The sequence below is a fragment of the Pelecanus crispus genome, chromosome 10 (assembly GCF_030463565.1).
Source record: "Pelecanus crispus isolate bPelCri1 chromosome 10, bPelCri1.pri, whole genome shotgun sequence".
In the NCBI taxonomy this organism is placed as follows: domain Eukaryota; kingdom Metazoa; phylum Chordata; class Aves; order Pelecaniformes; family Pelecanidae; genus Pelecanus; species Pelecanus crispus.
In genome coordinates, this window is record NC_134652.1 from 17,867,783 (window position 1) to 17,885,960 (window position 18,178).

The 18,178-nt window shown below is 42.9% G+C and overlaps 1 protein-coding gene across 1 annotated transcript; it reads left to right on the forward strand.

The window, feature by feature from the left end:
* Positions 1-609: 609 nt before the first annotated feature.
* LOC142594480 (uncharacterized) lies at positions 610-2,142 on the forward strand. Its single transcript, XM_075717956.1, has 3 exons — positions 610-895; positions 1,041-1,279; positions 1,783-2,142. Exons 1-3 carry the CDS (start codon positions 658-660, stop codon positions 2,140-2,142), a joined length of 837 nt encoding a protein of 278 aa, XP_075574071.1. The 5' UTR covers positions 610-657.
* The last annotated feature ends 16,036 nt before the right edge of the window (positions 2,143-18,178 follow it).

The following is an 18,178-nucleotide window of genomic DNA, read 5'->3' on the forward strand; positions in this document are numbered from 1 at the left end:
GCGAGCTTCGCTGCTCACTTAGTGCTTTGATGGCTGACCTCTTTGGGAGATCATTGGCGTTTTCTGGCTAGACAGACGGCGCCAAGTTCAAGCTGAGAGGGCCCGCGGCCCTGCTAACTCCATAGCCCGGCCGCGGTTCCCGGGGATGAGGGCTCAGCCCCGGGGATAGGGACTTCTGGATAGCGGCCCCCCACGGCTTTTCCCCGGGAGGCCGGTCTCCACAGCCCCCGAGGCGAAGCGCCCGGCGGCGGGGCTGGCAGGCGCTGCCGGCCTAGCGTTATCCCCCATCCCTGGCTGCGGGCACCTGCGCGATGCCGGACCCCGCGGCTGGAAACGCGGTGGGCAAAACCGCGCCGTTACCGGCACCGTCGGTGTCTTTAAACGCCCCTTTGCGGGGCTGGGCCTGCCCGTGCCCTGCCCTCCGGGGGCGAGGGGCAGGTTAGCACTTCAAGGGGGTCTCCCCGGCCCCGCAGACACGCTGGAGCCAGGGGCTGTAGACATTTGCCACACGTGTGAACTTTCCTCCTCGCCGGCAGCTGTTATCTCTGCTCGATTCCCACTTTGATGTGGGTTCACACTTGCAAACGAGCCCGCCCGGGACCTGAGCGCCCATATAAGAGCGGGCCGAGCCCGGCGCTCCCCCAGCCCCTCTCCGCCATGAACCAGGCCGAACTCCCTGTGGCAGAAACCAAGCCCCACGGGGTCAGGCCCCACATCTGCTGTGCGGCCCCTCCCCGCGCCCCCACCTCCCTCGGCAGTACCCCCCTCATGGCCAGGGCCGAGCCCCGACGGGGGGGGTCGCGGCCGAGCCAGCCCGCGGACAGCGAGCCCTGCGAGGCGGAGCGGGGCCGCGACAGTCCCCCGGAGCCCACCGACCCGTCCCCGTCGGAGCCAGGTAGGTGAGGAGGGGACGGGAAGGGGAGGACACACGGGACCTCGACTCCCGTCGGTGCAGCGGTCCGGCAGGAGGAGGGGAGGCGGCGGCACCCCCCGGCCGGGAAAGAGACCTCACCGCCGGCCCTTCCCCTTCCCCTTTGCAGCCCCCGACGGCGGCTGGCTGAGCGCCGACGAGTCCTCGGGCTACGAGAGCGAGAGCGCGGGCGGCGAGCGCTCCGCGGCGGCGGAGGCGGGCGGGAGCCGCGGGCGGCAGCGGCGGGCGCGGACGGCCTTCACCTCGGAGCAGGTCTGCCGGCTGGAGAAGACCTTCCAGCGCCAGAAGTACCTGGGGGCCTCGGAGCGGAGGAAGCTGGCGGCTGCCTTGCAGCTCTCGGAGGTGCAGGTGGGTCCCGGAGGAAGCGGATCCTTGCCGCCCCCTCGGCGGTCCCGAGTCGGCCTCCCCTGCGCTGAACAGAGGCAGCGGTCTTCAGCTGCGTCTAGCAGGGGCTGTGGGGAGATCGGTGGGATCCCTCGGGATTAGCGAGTTAACACTCGGGGAACTTGGGGGCACTTTCTACCGGGAGGTATAGAGGTTCCTTATTTCTTAATAAGGTAAACTGCTTCTCCTTGATGTACAGCGATCTGCGTAGACCTTGCAGTTTATATGCGGTCTTCAAGTGATTAATCTAAAATCGCTGAACACGGGACGCTCTGCCACTCTGCACTCCCCAGATCCTCTGCCCTCGGTTAACTAGGGCGAAAGCATCAGTCCAACCCTGTCAGTTCAAGCGGAGCAAAGTGGCAAAGGCAGCTGAGATACAGTTGTTCATAGTTTGCGCGTTATTTTTAAGCGAAGTCCCCGATTTGTCTCCCCCACCCCCTACCCCGTTCTTTTTTGTCACTCAGGTCAAGACCTGGTTTCAGAACCGGAGGATGAAACTGAAGAGGCAGATACAGGATCACCAGCAGAGCATCGTGTCTCCTGCTCCGCTCTACGGCTACCCGCCGGCGACCCCACCCGCCCTGTTTCGGGATGGTCTCCACTACCCCCTTGCTCCACAGCACCAAAGACTCCTGCCTTTTACCCCGGTGCCCCCCGTGCAGTTCAGCTTCTCCTTTCCCGGATACGATGCATCGCAAAGCACCTACCGCTTTATGGCAAATGAGCTGCCATACTACCACCAATGCCTTCTTCCTCACCCTTCTTTCCATCCAGTTATTCAGAACAAAATGGACAAGCAATGCCACCCTGTGTATGCATTATAGGGGAAAAAAAAAAGGGGGGGAAGGCAAAGGGGAAAAGTGTTGTATGCTGTAATGTATTATTTTGTGCTCAGAATCTCTTGTCTGATTTGGAAGAGATGTTTATTATTTTAAGTTAAATGTGAAAAGGAATAATTTTATATTTTTACTAATTGCCATTAAAATTTATTAGATGTGATGCCACTCTCAGTAATTTTGGGTTTGATAGGCTATTAATTCTTTAAATATTAACAGTCTACTACCTTAATTAAAAAAGTAGCAGACCGGATTGAAGCTGCTGAAAGGGAACTGGAGGGAGAAAAGCAGTATCAGAAACTTGCTTTTGCCAAATTTCCCATGGTGTAGGGCAAGGTTATTAAGTTTAGTCTGAAACGGGCATGTTAAGAAACTGGTTTTCATTGCATATCCCCAGTCATGGAAAATACATGAATAAAATCTGAACAGAGTTATATGTGCTAACTCTATAAAGGCTGCACTTGTGCAGTGTAAACAACCACGGTCACCTGAACTCTGATTTTGGGTAATGGGGAAGGATTTAGATGTTTTAATACATCTCACCTGACTTTCCTACACTCATGCTGAGATAGTCTGTACGTTGTGTGTTTGGGAGCCTGGACCTTGGCAGTTGCATTGCACCGTGCTTTTGGCTAAGTGCATCCTCCAGGAGGAAGGATAAACTGTTGGTGATTTTCTCTTCTTTAATATTAATCAATGTATTGCTTTGCATTTCCAGTCCCATCTCCTACCTGAAAGCATCAGCTGTGTTAATTACAAATGTTAATTAAGCTGGTGTGTCTTTAAACAGGCATTAAACAGTTCAAGCCTTCAGTATGGAATTTTAAAGTTTTACAATTACCAAAACAAATACTTTGTAAAAAAATCAAGCGCATAATTGTGTTCGGTTCATAGCCATATCATCTAAATGAGATTTTAATCTGCAAATTTGGCCTTTGATTCACCACTAAATGCCCATGATAATTGCATATTTTGAGGCTTTTTTAAGTAAATTGAGTCCTTTAGAAGAAACATTTAAAGGGAGTAGCTCAAGTTTTTGCTTTATCAATCCTGAATTTTGCTGGTTTTTTAGTTCTTCCTGGGATCAGCTTTCACTCTCTCCTGAAAGAGCATAGTTAACGCTTCTTATTGATCTTTTAGACTTTAATGATGTTTCTTTAATTCACCTGAAAGGTCTTCTAAATGCATTAGAAACTAAGTTGATTGCTAAATTTTCCCCCTCCACCCTCCAAGCCAGTGAGCCACCAAGAGTTTCGATTTAATAGCTTCTCACTTGTGAAAGGATGACTTGGAAGGGGAAAAGGGATTTTTTTCCAATTATGCTGTTCCAAGCCAGACGCAGTCTTAACTCCAAGAGGACCCGGGTCGACATGTTGGAAGCAAACTTGCTGGTTGTTGGGGGAAGCAAGATGTTGAATTACAGGCTGACTGTTCGTTAACAGTCATGCTGCATCTTCCCTGCATTGTATAGTCTGTGTTCAAAGTGCCTGAGAAATGCACGTTGTCCCTTCAGCTGCCTTGCTGCATCTCGGAGCAGCGCTGTCCTGGTGTGACACTGAGGTGGTGTGTGGTGGGGGAAATTCCTTCAAGTGTCTCCGACCCTCCCCCCGGACAGGAAAGGTAGGGTGGCTTGAGAGCAGGTTCGGAGATATCCTCGCTATGGCACGCTCAGGGATCTCTTTTTCACCAGAGGTCATAATCAGACAGGAGATGAGACACAGCAGGCAGGAATTTGAAGGGAAGTATGTCCCCTCCTGTATCTCGATATCTCTGTTGTCTACCAAAGCCTCTTTTCAACTTTGCTCTCCTTAGCCCCACACAACTATTAATGGGAGGCGAGAGAGGGGAAGAAGGGAAAGCACAGCTCAAGGCTGTTGCAGGTCCTGTTTGTCAACTTTTTTTTCTTATGCACAATCTCTACATGGAAGGGAGGGGTGGGGTTTGGGTTTTGGGTTGTTTGCGTTTGTTTTGTTTTTTTTTTTTTTTTTGGGGGGGGGGGTGGGTGGGTGGGGGTTTTCTTGTGTGTTTTTTTTTTTTCCCCCTCTTGACAATTGCGAAGTAGCCTAACAGTCACCTGGCAAGCAGGTTAGGATGGCAAGGGGCAGGGAAGATGTAATCACACCTGCTGCAGTTGCTTTATGCTGATGCAGGATCTCTTGTTTCTCATTGTTCCCTGAAGGCTTGGCTTTATGCTTTTTCATAAAGCTTGCTTTGGGATTTTTAGGAATGGCCCGAGTGTTCCTGCTAGCAAGCCTAACAGAATCCTGCCATTTAAGATTAGTGAGGCTGCCAAGTTTACAGCTGAAACTTCGGAAGTAAAAACTGAAACATTTTCATTTTAAGCACCCCAGGAGACCTGAACTAGTGAACAACTCCAATGGTTTCACCAGCAGAGATAAGTATGTTTGAACACCTTGGTATGTTTGGCATTGAAATACATGCTTGCCAATTAATTCCTTAGCCTCACCTCTCTTTAAATGCATAAATGGAATATCTACATCAACAAACAGGGGAGACCACCTAGGAATGGTGCAGAATATGCAGATAAAAGACAATACTGGACAACTTATTCAGTTTGGTTCATAGGGCTGCCACCTTTGGTATCATTTTAAATTCAATGTGTTTGCTGTAGTTTACAAATCTTCCCTTAAAAGTCCACGCTCAAGTAGAATGGTCAAAGTTTTTAATGCTGCTATCTATTACAGGATATAATTACTATGTAAATTGAAGTATAAAGAGTACTCCCCTTTTTCAGTGGAGATCCCCACATGCTTATAGAATGTTTTCTGAAAACAATCCTTTGGATAGGAAAATTTATACAGACGTTTCAATACAGCATAGTGAAGACTGTAGGAATAAGGGAAGTTTCAAGTCCTCCCCTTCCACCGCCAGTATTACTTCTCTAATACTGGCAAATTCTTTTCTCCTTTAACATAAACCCCCAAATTGGATTTAAAAAAATAAAATTAAATCATCAAGCTATTTAATATAACAAAATAAGTTAAATAATTAGTCTTAGAGCTATTGGGTAGTTCTTATTTAGATTACAGGTAATCTTTGGCATTTTTAACAGGAAGGAAGATATGGCTGGAACCTCAGTCTTTTATGGTCATTGGTTAGAGTTATTGCTGGAATTACAGAAGAGTAACAAGATAATCCTGGGCTGGGAGGCAACAGTAAAGCTGGACTTGGCAAAACTGGCTGAAGGGACTGAGCTGGAACAGAAGGTAACAACAATGCAGGGCTTGGCATAGCTGGGTGAAGGGAAACAGTAGAGGTAGAAGAGACATTGATGTCCATCCCATGAGAATAGCTGGAGGTAGCAATATCTGGGTAACAATGACAGGGCAAAAATAAGCCTGAGAAAAGAGCTTCCATCCTGGCATCTTGAGTCTGACGTTTAAACTTCATACGACGATTCTGAAACCAGGTTTTTATCTGAGGATAAGAAAGAAAGAGTCAAGAACCAACCCACTTGTCCCTTTTCCGTATAGTAATGCATCCTAAAGTCAGACTTATTATCCGAGTGACAGACTATATTACCAGTTATAAGACTTAAGGCTAATAACATTGATTGGTATTCAGTGTAGAGTAACTGTCTAGGCATGAGGAGGGATCAGGCTGTGACAGCTCCATGATGCACGGCAAGCCAATTACTCAGAGATCAGATTTGGAATTGGGACCAGGACTGTAACTCAAGACTGGTGCAGTGGGATTAAACGGGCTGGGTAGAGCTAGTTCTGTTCCAAAATAATTTCTGCAATACTACCAGGTGCATGCATATTTTTAAGGAAGAATTAGCCTGAAAATAGACATTCCGGCGATTGTGCAAGCATTTTTACCTGCGATGAGGTTTCACCTCTTAAGTTTGTACTCAGCGTTGTCCGTTTCCGCATTGTCTCTGGTTTAATACGAAACTGCGGCGGCCAGCAGTGCCGCGCCGGCCGAAGCAGGGATGTAAGCTTGCTCAAGCTTGCTCTCTGCCAGAGGCGTAAGGCTGACAGGCGGCCTGAGCCGCCGCACCTGCAGGAGCTGCCACTGTCCCCGTCCCCGCGATGATCGTGAGGTGCCCACCAACGCCAACACGGGCGGAGGAGGCCTCGCCTCTCCTCCCCTCTCCCGCAGTTTTTAGGAGGGGTGCGAGGGCCGAGGCCGCGCGGGGCCCGCCTCCCCTCTCAGGCGGAGGGCAGAGGCGGGCCCGGGGCGCCCCGGCCGCGCTCACCTGGCTCTGGGAGAGGTTCAGCACGGCGGCCAGCCGCCGCTTCTCGCTTGCGCCGATGTAGCGCTGCTCGCGGAAGCTCCGCTCCAGCTCCTGCAGCTGCGCCGCCGAGAACTTGGTGCGGGGCCGCCCGGGCGCGGCGCCGCCGCCCGCCTCCGCTTCGTGCCAGGGGCCGCTGCGGTCCGCGGCCTCCCGCTCCCGGAGCGCGGCTGCGGCTGCGGGAACGGGACCGGGGCGTCGGGGACGGGCGCGCGCATACACACGCACGGCCCTTCCCTCTGCGGGCGCCGGGCCGCGCGGGCGGTGACGTAGGCAGCGGCCGCACGTGCGGCTGCTGTCTCCCGACGGCTCTCACGTGCGGCGACCGTTAAAGCCTAACGGCCGCCGCCAGCGGTCGCGCCGCGCGAGCCGCCCGCGAGGAGAGGCGGGACTCACCCAGGTCCGCCGGGCTCTCCCGGCCGCCGCTGTCTCCGGGCGGGGAGCGGGGCCGGCGCGCTGCGGCCGTGGGCCGGGCTCCGCCGCGGCTGCTCCGGGCCAGCCACTCCACCGAGAAGGAGCCCTTCTCCATCCCTGCCGCCGCGCCCCGCTCACTGAAGCCGCCTCGGCTTTGGGGGCAAACATTTAAAGCGCCTTCCGCGACGGGGTTTGAAAGGGCCGCAAAGCATCAAATGAGGCTAAGAACAAAGGACCCCTTTGAGAGGCGCTTTAATCTCCCCTTTCAGGTGATTGTTACATCCGCCTAATCTCTGAACGCGGCAGTTAGCAGAACTCAAGGCTACCTGACCTGGCGCCAAGTTCAGCTCCGAGTTGTCTCCTGACCACGTAGCTGCTGCTAATTGCATCACGGCCTGTGCTTTCTGTGCTGCCCAAGCTGGCCTCGACGCTTGAACCACGCCGTGATTTTCAGGCTTTATCTCCTGCTATGAAGGACAAGGATTCAGAAGGGACTGGTAACAAAGGAGGCCACAGATAGACCTCTTTTATGAGACTGAAACCCAAATTGGGAGCTCTTGCCTGTTTGATGCAAGGTTTGGAGGAATCCTGTTGCCTTTCTACCAGCAACGGAGAGTGATTTGAGGTAGGAACAAGTACTACTCGAGCTTGCAAACAGGTAAAAATTCTGGAGAAGCACTGATACCAGTACCTTCCCAATATGCCTATGAGTAACATGCTGCTCTTTATCAAGTCAGGGTGGCTAAATGTTGTTTGAACTAGGAGTTAGTCGTAACTGCAGGGCTAAATATTTTTCACTGCTATCCATGAGGCAGAGTGCTGCAGTTCGGACTCTCATCTTCCTCTGAAGCGTGAGGTACAGCTGTTGACTTCAGTTTATGTAGCATCAGAGATTTAAAGAAGTCTTCAGGGAGAGAAGGTTGGAAACTAGATGGCAGTGCCGTTAGCGTGGCAATTTGTTAGGTCTTTTGTAGAGAGTAGGGTGGGAAGTTTTGAATTATCTAATGGGTAGTAGAATGAGTTAATTTGATGAATTTATTTAAGAATGAGCAAGGAGCAGTTATGTGTCAGGATATTGGACAGGATAAGAAACACTGAGAAAAGGACTAGTTGGCTTGAATTTATCTGTTCATGTCTTAAAACATCATCTCCTTTCCCTGCACCCCAAGAAAGAAATGTGTGCATTTCAAAGTAAACAGTTCTGATGTTCTTATATAGTAGATCAAAGAAGGGCAATGTAAACTCTGTTCAGAGGCAGTCTGTTCAAGGATGATTCAGATAAGGGTGAGAAAAGAACCACTTCTACGGTCTGAAGTGGGCCTGGGATGGCACAGTCCTTATCCTCTGCAAACACAGGCTAACACATTTACAGGTTGTTTCAGTAAACAGTCACTACTGCTTGAGTTTATACAGTCAGAGATAATGAACTAGCTTTCACGCAGAGCTGAACATGTTTGAGACAACACGTTAATTCTTAGACTTCAAAGAACTTCATGTCACCTTTTACCAACGGTGATGTATTTGTAGCGAGATAGCAAGAGTCAGGTAATGCTACCCTTCCAGCTCTTTTTCCCCTAAGGTTTTCTATGTTTTCTCAGGCAGGAATATTATTTTCTCCCATTAAATGTAATGGGATTTACACGCTCTTTTGTGAAGTGTGCCGAAGTATGACATAAGAAAGACATTTTTAGACGCCGACTTTGAATATTCTTCATACATACATCTGCAGTTATAAAGTATTTTGCTCTCCTTGTAATAATGATAGATAGTCAATAGAATTTTAACTGGGCAATCTGTTTTTCTTTTTTTTTTTTTAATCAGCATGACACTTCTACATAGGCTTCGAAGTAAAGAAATGACTTTGCATAGCTGACACTTATGTTTCACTGAAAAGCTTGTCTGAATAGACTAACAGGGATGGCAGTTGCATTGTCTTCATGTGCTTCTAATTCCACCTACAGCAATCTATAGCTTTTAAAAACAATTAAGATGCAAGTTAGAGGTTACAGCTTTTCTTTTTAATTAAAAAAAAACAGAACAAAACAACAAACCAACAAAAACCCACAGAGAAATCTGCAGATATTTCATCTGGTAAATGCAGAAAAACTCAATCTTAAAACAAATTTTAAAAAACCCCAAAGCAGGAAGGAGACTGTTGTTAAGTAGTCTACTTTGATGACAATGAAGGGGTATAGTCTTGAACCCTTAGTGTAGGGTTATGGAAAAATTACTGGGAAAGAATTCAGTGCTCAGGACGATTTCTCTGAAATGGACCATTACATACGTTTTTAGTTAGCTCAGTTCCTAGTCCTACAAACCTGCAAATTAGTCTCAGAAAGAATAAAGTTTGGTCTGGAAAAATGATATAGTGATAGACAATTTCTGAAGTGAATCACTGTAATACATTTAGTGTTACAGGTAACATCTAAACAGAAGGATCAGTAAGATATCTTTCCTTTGTAATATTATTGTTTCTAGTTGTTAATTATTATTGTGCTTATTTTAATAGGTGAACAAATGTTTTTAAGCAACAAAAGGATTGCCACTATGATGTCAGTTTTTAAATTTGTATTTTAGTGTTAATGAAACTTGTGGAGTTTTTCTTGTTTTGTTTTTTAAATCCTTCAATCATTGATCATGTTTTTATCCGATTAGATTGGAGTAATCGATTTTACAGCTTTTAGGAGAAAAGCCTTAATTTCAAAAGACAGAGGAAGCTACTATAATGTTTTTGCATTAGAGCAGTCTTTTGGACTCCTGCTATGGTTAGGCTGGTGAGGCTTCCTTCCTACTTTTTCATGGGACTGAATCACCTGAAAGAGTCTTTCTAGAATTTCTCTTTATCTCCTCTGAGGTAGTTTGGCTTTGAAATTGTACTTAGGAGACTAGGAGTAGGGATTTTCATATTGCCCAACTCTTTTTGAAAATCAAGTATCTTTTTAAAGGGTGGTGGTGGGAAATCTCCTTTGCTTTATCTGCTGGTGGGAAAAACTTTCATAGATTTGTGTCAGAATTGCTTAGAGTTTTTGCTGCTGAGGATATTTTGCATTTAATGCAATCACTTTAAAAACAATGCTAGTAGTTTTAACATATAATTGTAAACAACACAGACATACCATTAAGGACTTTCGCTGCTTCTTGGGTAGAATAAAATGTATCAGTAACAACAATTTTGTGTTGTTATAACTGTTAACAGAAAACCACATGCAGACCTAAAATGAAAGTGGCTCTGGTAGCTGCCCATGTTTTAAACACTACCCCATCTATTGTAAATGGGAGTAGATGATATAATGACTAAACTTTCTTGCCTTCATCTGTGACTGCGCTTTAAAAGATGTATGGTGTTCTCCTATGCTAGAAACTCAATATGTGTTTTGTTTTTAAAGGATTTTAGTATTTAACATGATTGTTTTTCTGTGAGATCTTTCTGTTATGTTTCTTTCAGTTGATATTTAAACTTTAATTGTTTGGTTTTTGAGGGGTCCTAATTCATAACAAACTTTATTTTTGCCAGACCATTCGACCCTCTAATGTTAGAACGAAACTGAACAGGGAGCTCAACAAAACTTGAAAAGGGAGTGTCAGTGGCTATGAAGGTGATAAACACAAGAAAACACATGCTTGAAGTGAATGATATTTTCTGAATGCTAATGTCCGTGCGCTGAGTGTTACTATGATGATTTACCAGAGATACAGAACGTGGCTTGAGGCAAAGCCCCTATTCAAAGGACCTTGATGGAGTGATTGTAATGCTATAAGCGACCATCACATGAGAGCAATTACAATTTAAAGGGTAATTGCCGCGTGTTTCTAGTTAGCAATTAACAACCGGCAGATCCTGTGATGAAACTTTCATCCCATCTTCCATTGATTATCAGTACTTTCTATGAACACATAGACTATAAAAACCATGATGACCAAAACTTTGAATGTAAATAGTAAGCTAGAGAAGTGTAGTGGAGGTGTAACTGAGTCTCATTTTACTGAATTAATGATAACCTTTCTTGACCAAGATCTGAATGAAAATGTTTGGTATCTCTTATAGCTATGTTTTCTTTTGCCTATTTATGTCTCTGTTGAAATAACTTTACGGACTGTCTCATATTAACTAATATGGGTTTAGTAATTTGACCTGTTGTGAAGATCATTTCCTACAAAACAACAATTATTCTCGTGGTGTTGGTTTGATTATGGAAAATATTAATGCATAGAGGCTGTGCTAGGATTTGTCATTATGCTAGTAGTGAAAGTATCTAAGCAATGAAAAGCACTGGAGACAGGTTAATTCAATCATTTGAGTATGTATTAAGGGCATTCATCAAATACAAATGTTGTGTACCACGTTCAGTCCTACCTCATACAGTGGACACACCTAGCTAAATGAAATGTGTTGAGTAGAACTAACAGCTCTCTGCTGTTGAAGGGAATTGTTTCACCTCTCCCTCCCTCCCTCCCTCTATCTGGGCATGCATTTTCCCACATGCTCTGTGTTTAGGTAACCCTCTGATCTATCAGGGAGTCAATTTAGGTTTCTAAACCAGCAGGAAACAAACAGGAAAAAAAGAAAAGCAAATGGCTTTTTAACAGCTAGGAGAGCTAAACCCATTCACTGAAAAGTTGTATGAGCTCTATAACTTGTACAGGGGAATGCTTGTGGCATGGAAAGGAAGAGGAAGAAGCAGGATGATTCCTTTTAGAAGTGAGTAGTTTTGTTGCTTTACATAAATAAATGCCAGTGTCTTTACAGTCATTGGTTCAGTATAATTACTCACTTTCTCCAGGTAGAGAGATTAGGGTAAGAACTGGAGTGATGTGCAGACGCTATGCCTCTGTGTAACTCACTAGTGATTTTTGAATATCGCTTCTACTTTCATGGCTTCCTCTTTGCCAGCTTTTCTAGATGTTCTGATTAGATTAGTTTGACCCAGTAGTACATCCTCTGTTCCTTTCTCCAGTACTTACGAATTGAATGTTGCTTGCTTGCACTGGTGCAAGGCCTCTTGTGATGGTGCTGAATTACGTCACCTAGTGGCGCTTTGCAGTACTCAAAGCAGAACTTGTTAATGGGCTAAAAGCATGCACTTTAAGTACTATACATCTGTGCAATAATTGAGTAACAGCCTGATTTTAATAGTGCATTGTGCTCCAAAAGAGGAGTAGTCTGTTATTGCTTTCTGGCTCCCTCTGACAGTGGGTAATGCTTTTCTTCCTTAAAGGATATAATACGGTAATGGAAAAAACACTTTTAATGCAAAACAATATTTTTAAAGAATTTTTTAGAGTGCTTAGTCTTAACTCCCTTGACACAATATAAGATGCAAAAAAAAAAAAAAAAAACACCCAAGAAAAAATACAAGGATGTTTGGTTAAAAAAAACTTGAGCCATCTCACAGGAAATCTGTCCCTGATAGAATAAATAAGTTGTTTGATATGTCATTAACCTTCTTCATTGTAAGTCTTTTTTCCTTTCTCTTTCTGTTTTCCCTTCTTCACTTGATCTACAGCTTCCTGTATCTACAGATGATAAGGCTTTGATCCTGCAGAATGGAGGAGGAGTCTTATAGGGAAGAAAAAGGTAATAATTTATAGGACCGAGAGGATTGAATTCAGACTGCATTGTAATGCATGTTTTATGAAGTAGAATTAAGACTGTATGAGTAATTCTAGTATGTTTAAACTTTTCAACTCCTAGTAGATTGCTTAAGTTACAAAGATTTTTTTTTTTTTTTTTTTAAAAAGAAAAACGAAAGTCCACAAGGGGGATGTGTATCAAAGCTCACTATCAAAACCGGTAAAAGATACATTTTGCTGACAGGAATAAGCATTGTAATGTTGTAATTCCAAGTCCTTAAGGGGATTGCGTTACAGAAACAGATGGCTTGCAGAAACAGAAGAAAACAGAAAAATACCTAAGGGCCCAAAAATCTTTCCTCCCAGCAATAGCTCTTGTTTTCCCCTATGCTTCATAAATATCCAGTCCTTTCTTTACTTCACCTCTACTTCTGTAAACCGGATCTCCTTTGATTTGACATGCCGTATCTACCGTCATTCTCTCCATCTCTTATTATAGCTGCTTCCTTCTTTCCGTGTTTACGGGGGAAGTGTCAGCAGGGGGAGCGCCGAGAACGCGGGAGAAGCTGGTGCTGGTTGGGGAGCAGTCGTGGGAGAAGGGCTGCCCAGCTCTTTGCAGCCCCGAGCTGCAGCGGGAAAGTTTTTGGAGAATGCTGTATCTCAACAGGTCCTCTCTGGAGTCTGTGTGAAATCTAATTGGTTTGACTTGGCTTTTTGGGGGGGGAGTACGCCTAGAACTTGTTAAAAGTTGGAACAATTTTCATGAGGAAAAGAACAGGTACACACCTAATATTTCTATGCTGTGTGTCTGGTCCAAGTATTGAGAGTTGGGAGGATTAGAGCTCGTTAACTAAATTGCTGTAGCATTTGTCTGATATAGTAAAAAAAACCAGATTAGTTCCAAACTCAGCTATTTTAGGTTGGGTGCCCCCCCCCCCCCCATACACACGGTGTGTAAATTATCATTAAACTGCAGTTCTTCAGTGAAAAACACCCCAAAGTTAACAAAGAAAAATATATGAGGTTGTTTTAGCGGTTTTTGGTGGGTTTTTTTTGTGGGGGGGGTGGTGGGGTGGTTTTTTTTTTAAAACCTAAACCCAAGGATTTTCCTCTTTCGGAATATCTTTGGTAAGGGTTAACTGAGGGTCAGAAAACTAGCCTGAATTGATGCAAGGTAAGCAGCAGCAGGAGGAGGAAGGTATGAGGGATTGTTCCTTTTCAGCATCAGTAAGCTGTTTAATGTGCTCAGTTCTTCATATAGAACTGCAACTTTCTTGTTCACATGTACTACAGAAACTGACCTCTTGCCATCTTCCAAAAAAAAAAAAAGAAAAACAAAAAAGAAACAAGGTTTATGTAGCTGGCGGAACATGAATTTTAAGACTTGGCTTTAGTTTCAGTTAAAAATGAAACTACATGTTCATGATATAGTATGTTGCTGCTAACTGTGGTGGTGCTGGGTTTTGTAGCAAAATACTGTATTTGGATGTACAGACCATGATTCCTTATTGCTTTCCCACTGTCACTTATGCCAGTGCTAAGAGGTAGTGTTACAGATGAATTAAGTTTACACGCATAAGTCAGTTTTTGAAAAAGGTGGAGATGAATGTATTTCCCTCTAGCTAAGTCTTAGCTCTTTCCTCTAGGGCAAATCTGTCATAGGTATTTGTGTGTTAGAGAAAGTGAGTACAGAGAAAATGTAAACTCTCTTTCCTCAAACTGCAGTTCCAAAGATGTTCCTAAGTGTCCTTCCAACTTATGCAACTTCTGCCTCTCTTCTTTCATTATATCGATGCAGCTGGTTTTGCAGGTACAAAATGAATTGGAACAGAGAACTAATTCCAGTGGGAGGGGGAGAAATGGAATTTTTTGTCCACTGTTTTTTTTGGGGTTCCCCACCCCCCCCCCCACCCCCCCCCCACCCCTGGCAGGTTGGTTCTCTGATCTAGTTTAAAGCTTAGATACAGTGAGGCAAAAGTAGGAATAGGGAGTCATGGGAACTACAGGATACTGGTCACGTAATACACATTGTTACCAAATATCAGGGCACGATTTCTGAAAAAAGACATTGTTCCCTGTGTCTTATAAGACTATTGCATGCAGTGATAATGAAAAACTTCACAAAGAAGTTAATTTAGTCTGACTTCTGAGAGGGCTTTTGTTGGATTGTTTTTTATATATTAAAATGCTTCAGATGTAACTGAAACCCACAATATTTATCAATATCTCCCAATATGTAAAATAAAAAGAGAGATGGTTAAGAAAAGAATTATTTCTAAGTGGCAAAATATACTAAACAGCTGAAGGCTAGCTTTTCTCTACCAGCTCAAAACTTGACAGGATTAGTTGAGAGTTCTGTCAGATCCCAGAGACTTGTTTTGAAGTGGTGTTATCAGCATCATTGAATTTGTCTTGCAGCAATTTTTCAGAAAATCTAGCTTCTGCTTCCAGTTGATTTGTCTGAACTATTTGTGCTCCTTAGGCAACTGTTCCACAAGTGTAAGTGACTTTACCTAATAACTTACAGTGCTGTTGCACTTAAGTTTTCGGCTTCCGGTTGCATACCCCTGCTCCTTAACTTTTGCTAGGACTGACACTTTCTGGATTTCTCTATTACAGGAGGTCTTATTCATGCGTAACCCACTATCATAACAGAAAACAGTGGTGTTTTTTTGTTTTTTAACTCCTGCATTACTAAGTTAAAGGCACATATGGAAGGGTTTGAAAACTGCCATAGGCAGTGCAAATTCAGGAAGAGACTACCAGGGCAAGAAGGGGGTTGAGATGACACCCCTTCTGTCCTTTTCACTGCTTTTAAGTCGTGAGTGATTATAGAATGCAACACCATAACAAACAGGAAATTTTAGTTGGCCAGAAATTTTTAAAAGTGTAGGCATTGTAACTTAGATTAAGCTAATTTCTTTCCTGTTTCTCCTAGTGATGTGCTCTTTACTTGGAGACAGTGGATTAGTTTCATAATACTGCATTAATATACAAGAAATATATTGTTTTAGTATAGGATTTTTTAGGTAAATATATTTGTTCTTGGAGGTGCCTTAGAGCATTTAAAAAAAATATTCAGGAATTACTCGAATTATTCTTTTCATATGTGTTTACCAGATGTTCCTACAGATAACACACTACATAGAATAACTGTTACAACTGCAATATTATGCTTTTTTAATATTACAGATTTAGTATTGATTAAATAGTCTTCTGTTTGGGGAATATTTTAAGGCTGTTCTACATTATGAAATATGGATTTTTCTATTTGAAAAATTATTCTAATAAGCTTGAAATGAAATTATTATTCTAGGTGGTTCATGATTTAACCTTTCTTGATTTCTGTGCTGTGTGTTTGGTTTCATCACCTCTGTCACATATTAATCGCCAGTCCAGTACTGGATGGCTTAAGTGTTTTCTATATGTAGAAGAGATAAACAGCATATACTCTTGTGTGTACAGCAGTATGCACCTTCTCCTTTGGCTTTGGAGATTTGTGTGGGGAGATGAATGGACAACACAGTTAAAATTAGAAGGAACTGTGCATGTTTCGCATGGAAAAGATGCTAACTCTGGGGAGAAAAATTGGTCATGAAATTACTTTAAAACCCCAAGCTAGTGAATTTTACTTGATTTCCTCTTGTATTAGAGGTAGATTTGCAATGCTTTAGAACAATAAATAATCAAAAGTCCTTTCCAACTTGGTGCTTCCATCTTTGTGCAACTGATATAGTGTCAGCATTCGTCACTGTCCTGATTCATACCTGACTTAACTTTTATTTTAGTAATGGACATTTTGTACTTTTATCTGCAGATAGAAGTTCACACTTTCCTCTCTTCTGTGTCCCATTTTTTCCCATTTTGCAACAGTTATATGAGAAATGACAAACAGAATGAACAGTAAGAGTATATTTGTGCAAAGGAATTTTGTTGAAGCTTTCACTGCTTGTTTAACTCAGGTGGTGGTACAAACTGCAATACAGTTGTTGAACAGTGAAATCCTTAATACTGATTTTCTTTGTATTTCTTTGCATTTTTCCAGCCCTTCATTTTACTCCACTGGGTATTTACTATTCAATAATGAGGCATATACCTCTCTATGTTATTTTATCATACTGTTTTTTTCAGTTCATTTTAACCTGATATTTTCAGGAGATAGAAAGGACATTTATAGCTAGGGTTCTGCCTTTCTGTTTAAGCCTTACAGAATGGGATCCTCCTGTCCTTACCTGCTAGGTTTACTGCTCCCACTTAAAATAATTATTATAAATAGTTTGGATCTCACACTGTACCACAAAGAAAAGGGAAAAGGTCTCTCCACCTGCACTTTAACCATGTCTCTTACTCTCCCTTCAGTCTTGTTCAGGTTAAGCACAGGGTTGTGGTTTGTGTTTGAGAGATTAAGCACAAACTGGATAGAGATGGAAAAGCCTGTAGATAATCTGTGCTTCACTATCCCATCACTGTCCCATCCCCTCTCCAGTTTTGCTAGCTCTGCTCCAGTATGTCCTGAATTTTACCATTTGTATGTCCTGTTGTTTCACCACTTTATATATGCTTACAAAGACTGGTGTTTTGGAGTTGTTAAAAAAACATGGAGTTTGAGAACATTTAGCGATATGTTACAGTTTGTAAAGTTTTGACTTTAGTCATGAAAGCTGGGATCAATAATCAGTGGTACTTAAGAAGAGTGAGAACTGGATTCACCCTCCTCAAAGGATTTTAAAAACATTAAAAAAAAAAAAATAAAACCAAACCCCAAAACATAACCAAATCAGAGGTGCTTGTTTATCAGTTCATATACACCCCCTCTCCTGAGTTTTTGTAAATGAGCTGAAATGATTCCTATAACATAGTCAGTGAATGTAAACATTGTGTTTCGTGTTTGATTCTAGGTAGCTTATTTGATTATTATAACTTTCTTTTTATAAAAGCCACTAATTTTAAATTAAAAGAAAAAGGATACCGAATATTAAAATTCTCTTCTTGTTGATATTCATGTTCATGTTGATATTAATATTCATGAACTCCTTGTGTTCAATATTGCTATTTGCCTTGCTGCTACCATGTTTGATATGGTTCATCTTTGGCCTGATATTTTTATTGATTTCACTCCAAACTCAAACACTTAGTTTTCTTGCCTTTTTGGTAATAATTGAGATGACATTATTTTTCCTATTGGCTTTTAATTTAAACTGTGTGCTCTGTGTCTTTTGGAAAAAAAAAAAAAAAAACAAAACATCAGTTGTAGTCTTGTTGCATAGGGCTCTGGAAATTGTTATAGGCTAAGTTATACAAGAGGTGTATTAAAGGTAAAATATACACTTTTCTGATACAATTGCATTTTAAAAATTAACATGAAATCTCTGTGGAATTTGAGAAACTGTTATATGGGGGTTTGTCTCTTGTTTATTTATCTTTTTGTTTGTTTTGTATGCCCTTTTTCCACCTTTATGTGCAGTAATTCTGGAGGATCCTCTTGATTTTAATGACAGTTTTTAGATTTAATATTTTTTATATTCAAAAAATCCTTCCATCCGCTCATACGTGCATTAAGTAATGTATTGTTTATGTACTTCCATCCCCTTTACCACAAGCTTTGATATGAAATCAGTGAATAAAGATACAGTTTCGGATGCAATTTTTTTATTGTCTTTTAATTTAAGAAAAAAAGTGACATGTAAATAGAATAGTCCTCTGACACTATTATGTTACAGATAAATTAAATGGTAACTTCTGAAATAATAATTTAGGCTTGAATAGTATAGCATGACAATA

What these genes read in the sequence shown, in the direction of transcription:
- LOC142594480 (XM_075717956.1), top strand. Translation starts at nt 658, where the DNA reads ATGAACCAGGCCGAACTCCCTGTGGCAGAAACCAAGCCCCACGGGGTC. An exon ending in CCCGTCCCCGTCGGAGCCAG is followed by an intron (nt 896 to 1,040) that starts GTAGGTGAGGAG and finishes TCCCCTTTGCAG; the next exon opens with CCCCCGACGGCGGCTGGCTG. An exon ending in TGCAGCTCTCGGAGGTGCAG is followed by an intron (nt 1,280 to 1,782) that starts GTGGGTCCCGGA and finishes TTTGTCACTCAG; the next exon opens with GTCAAGACCTGGTTTCAGAA.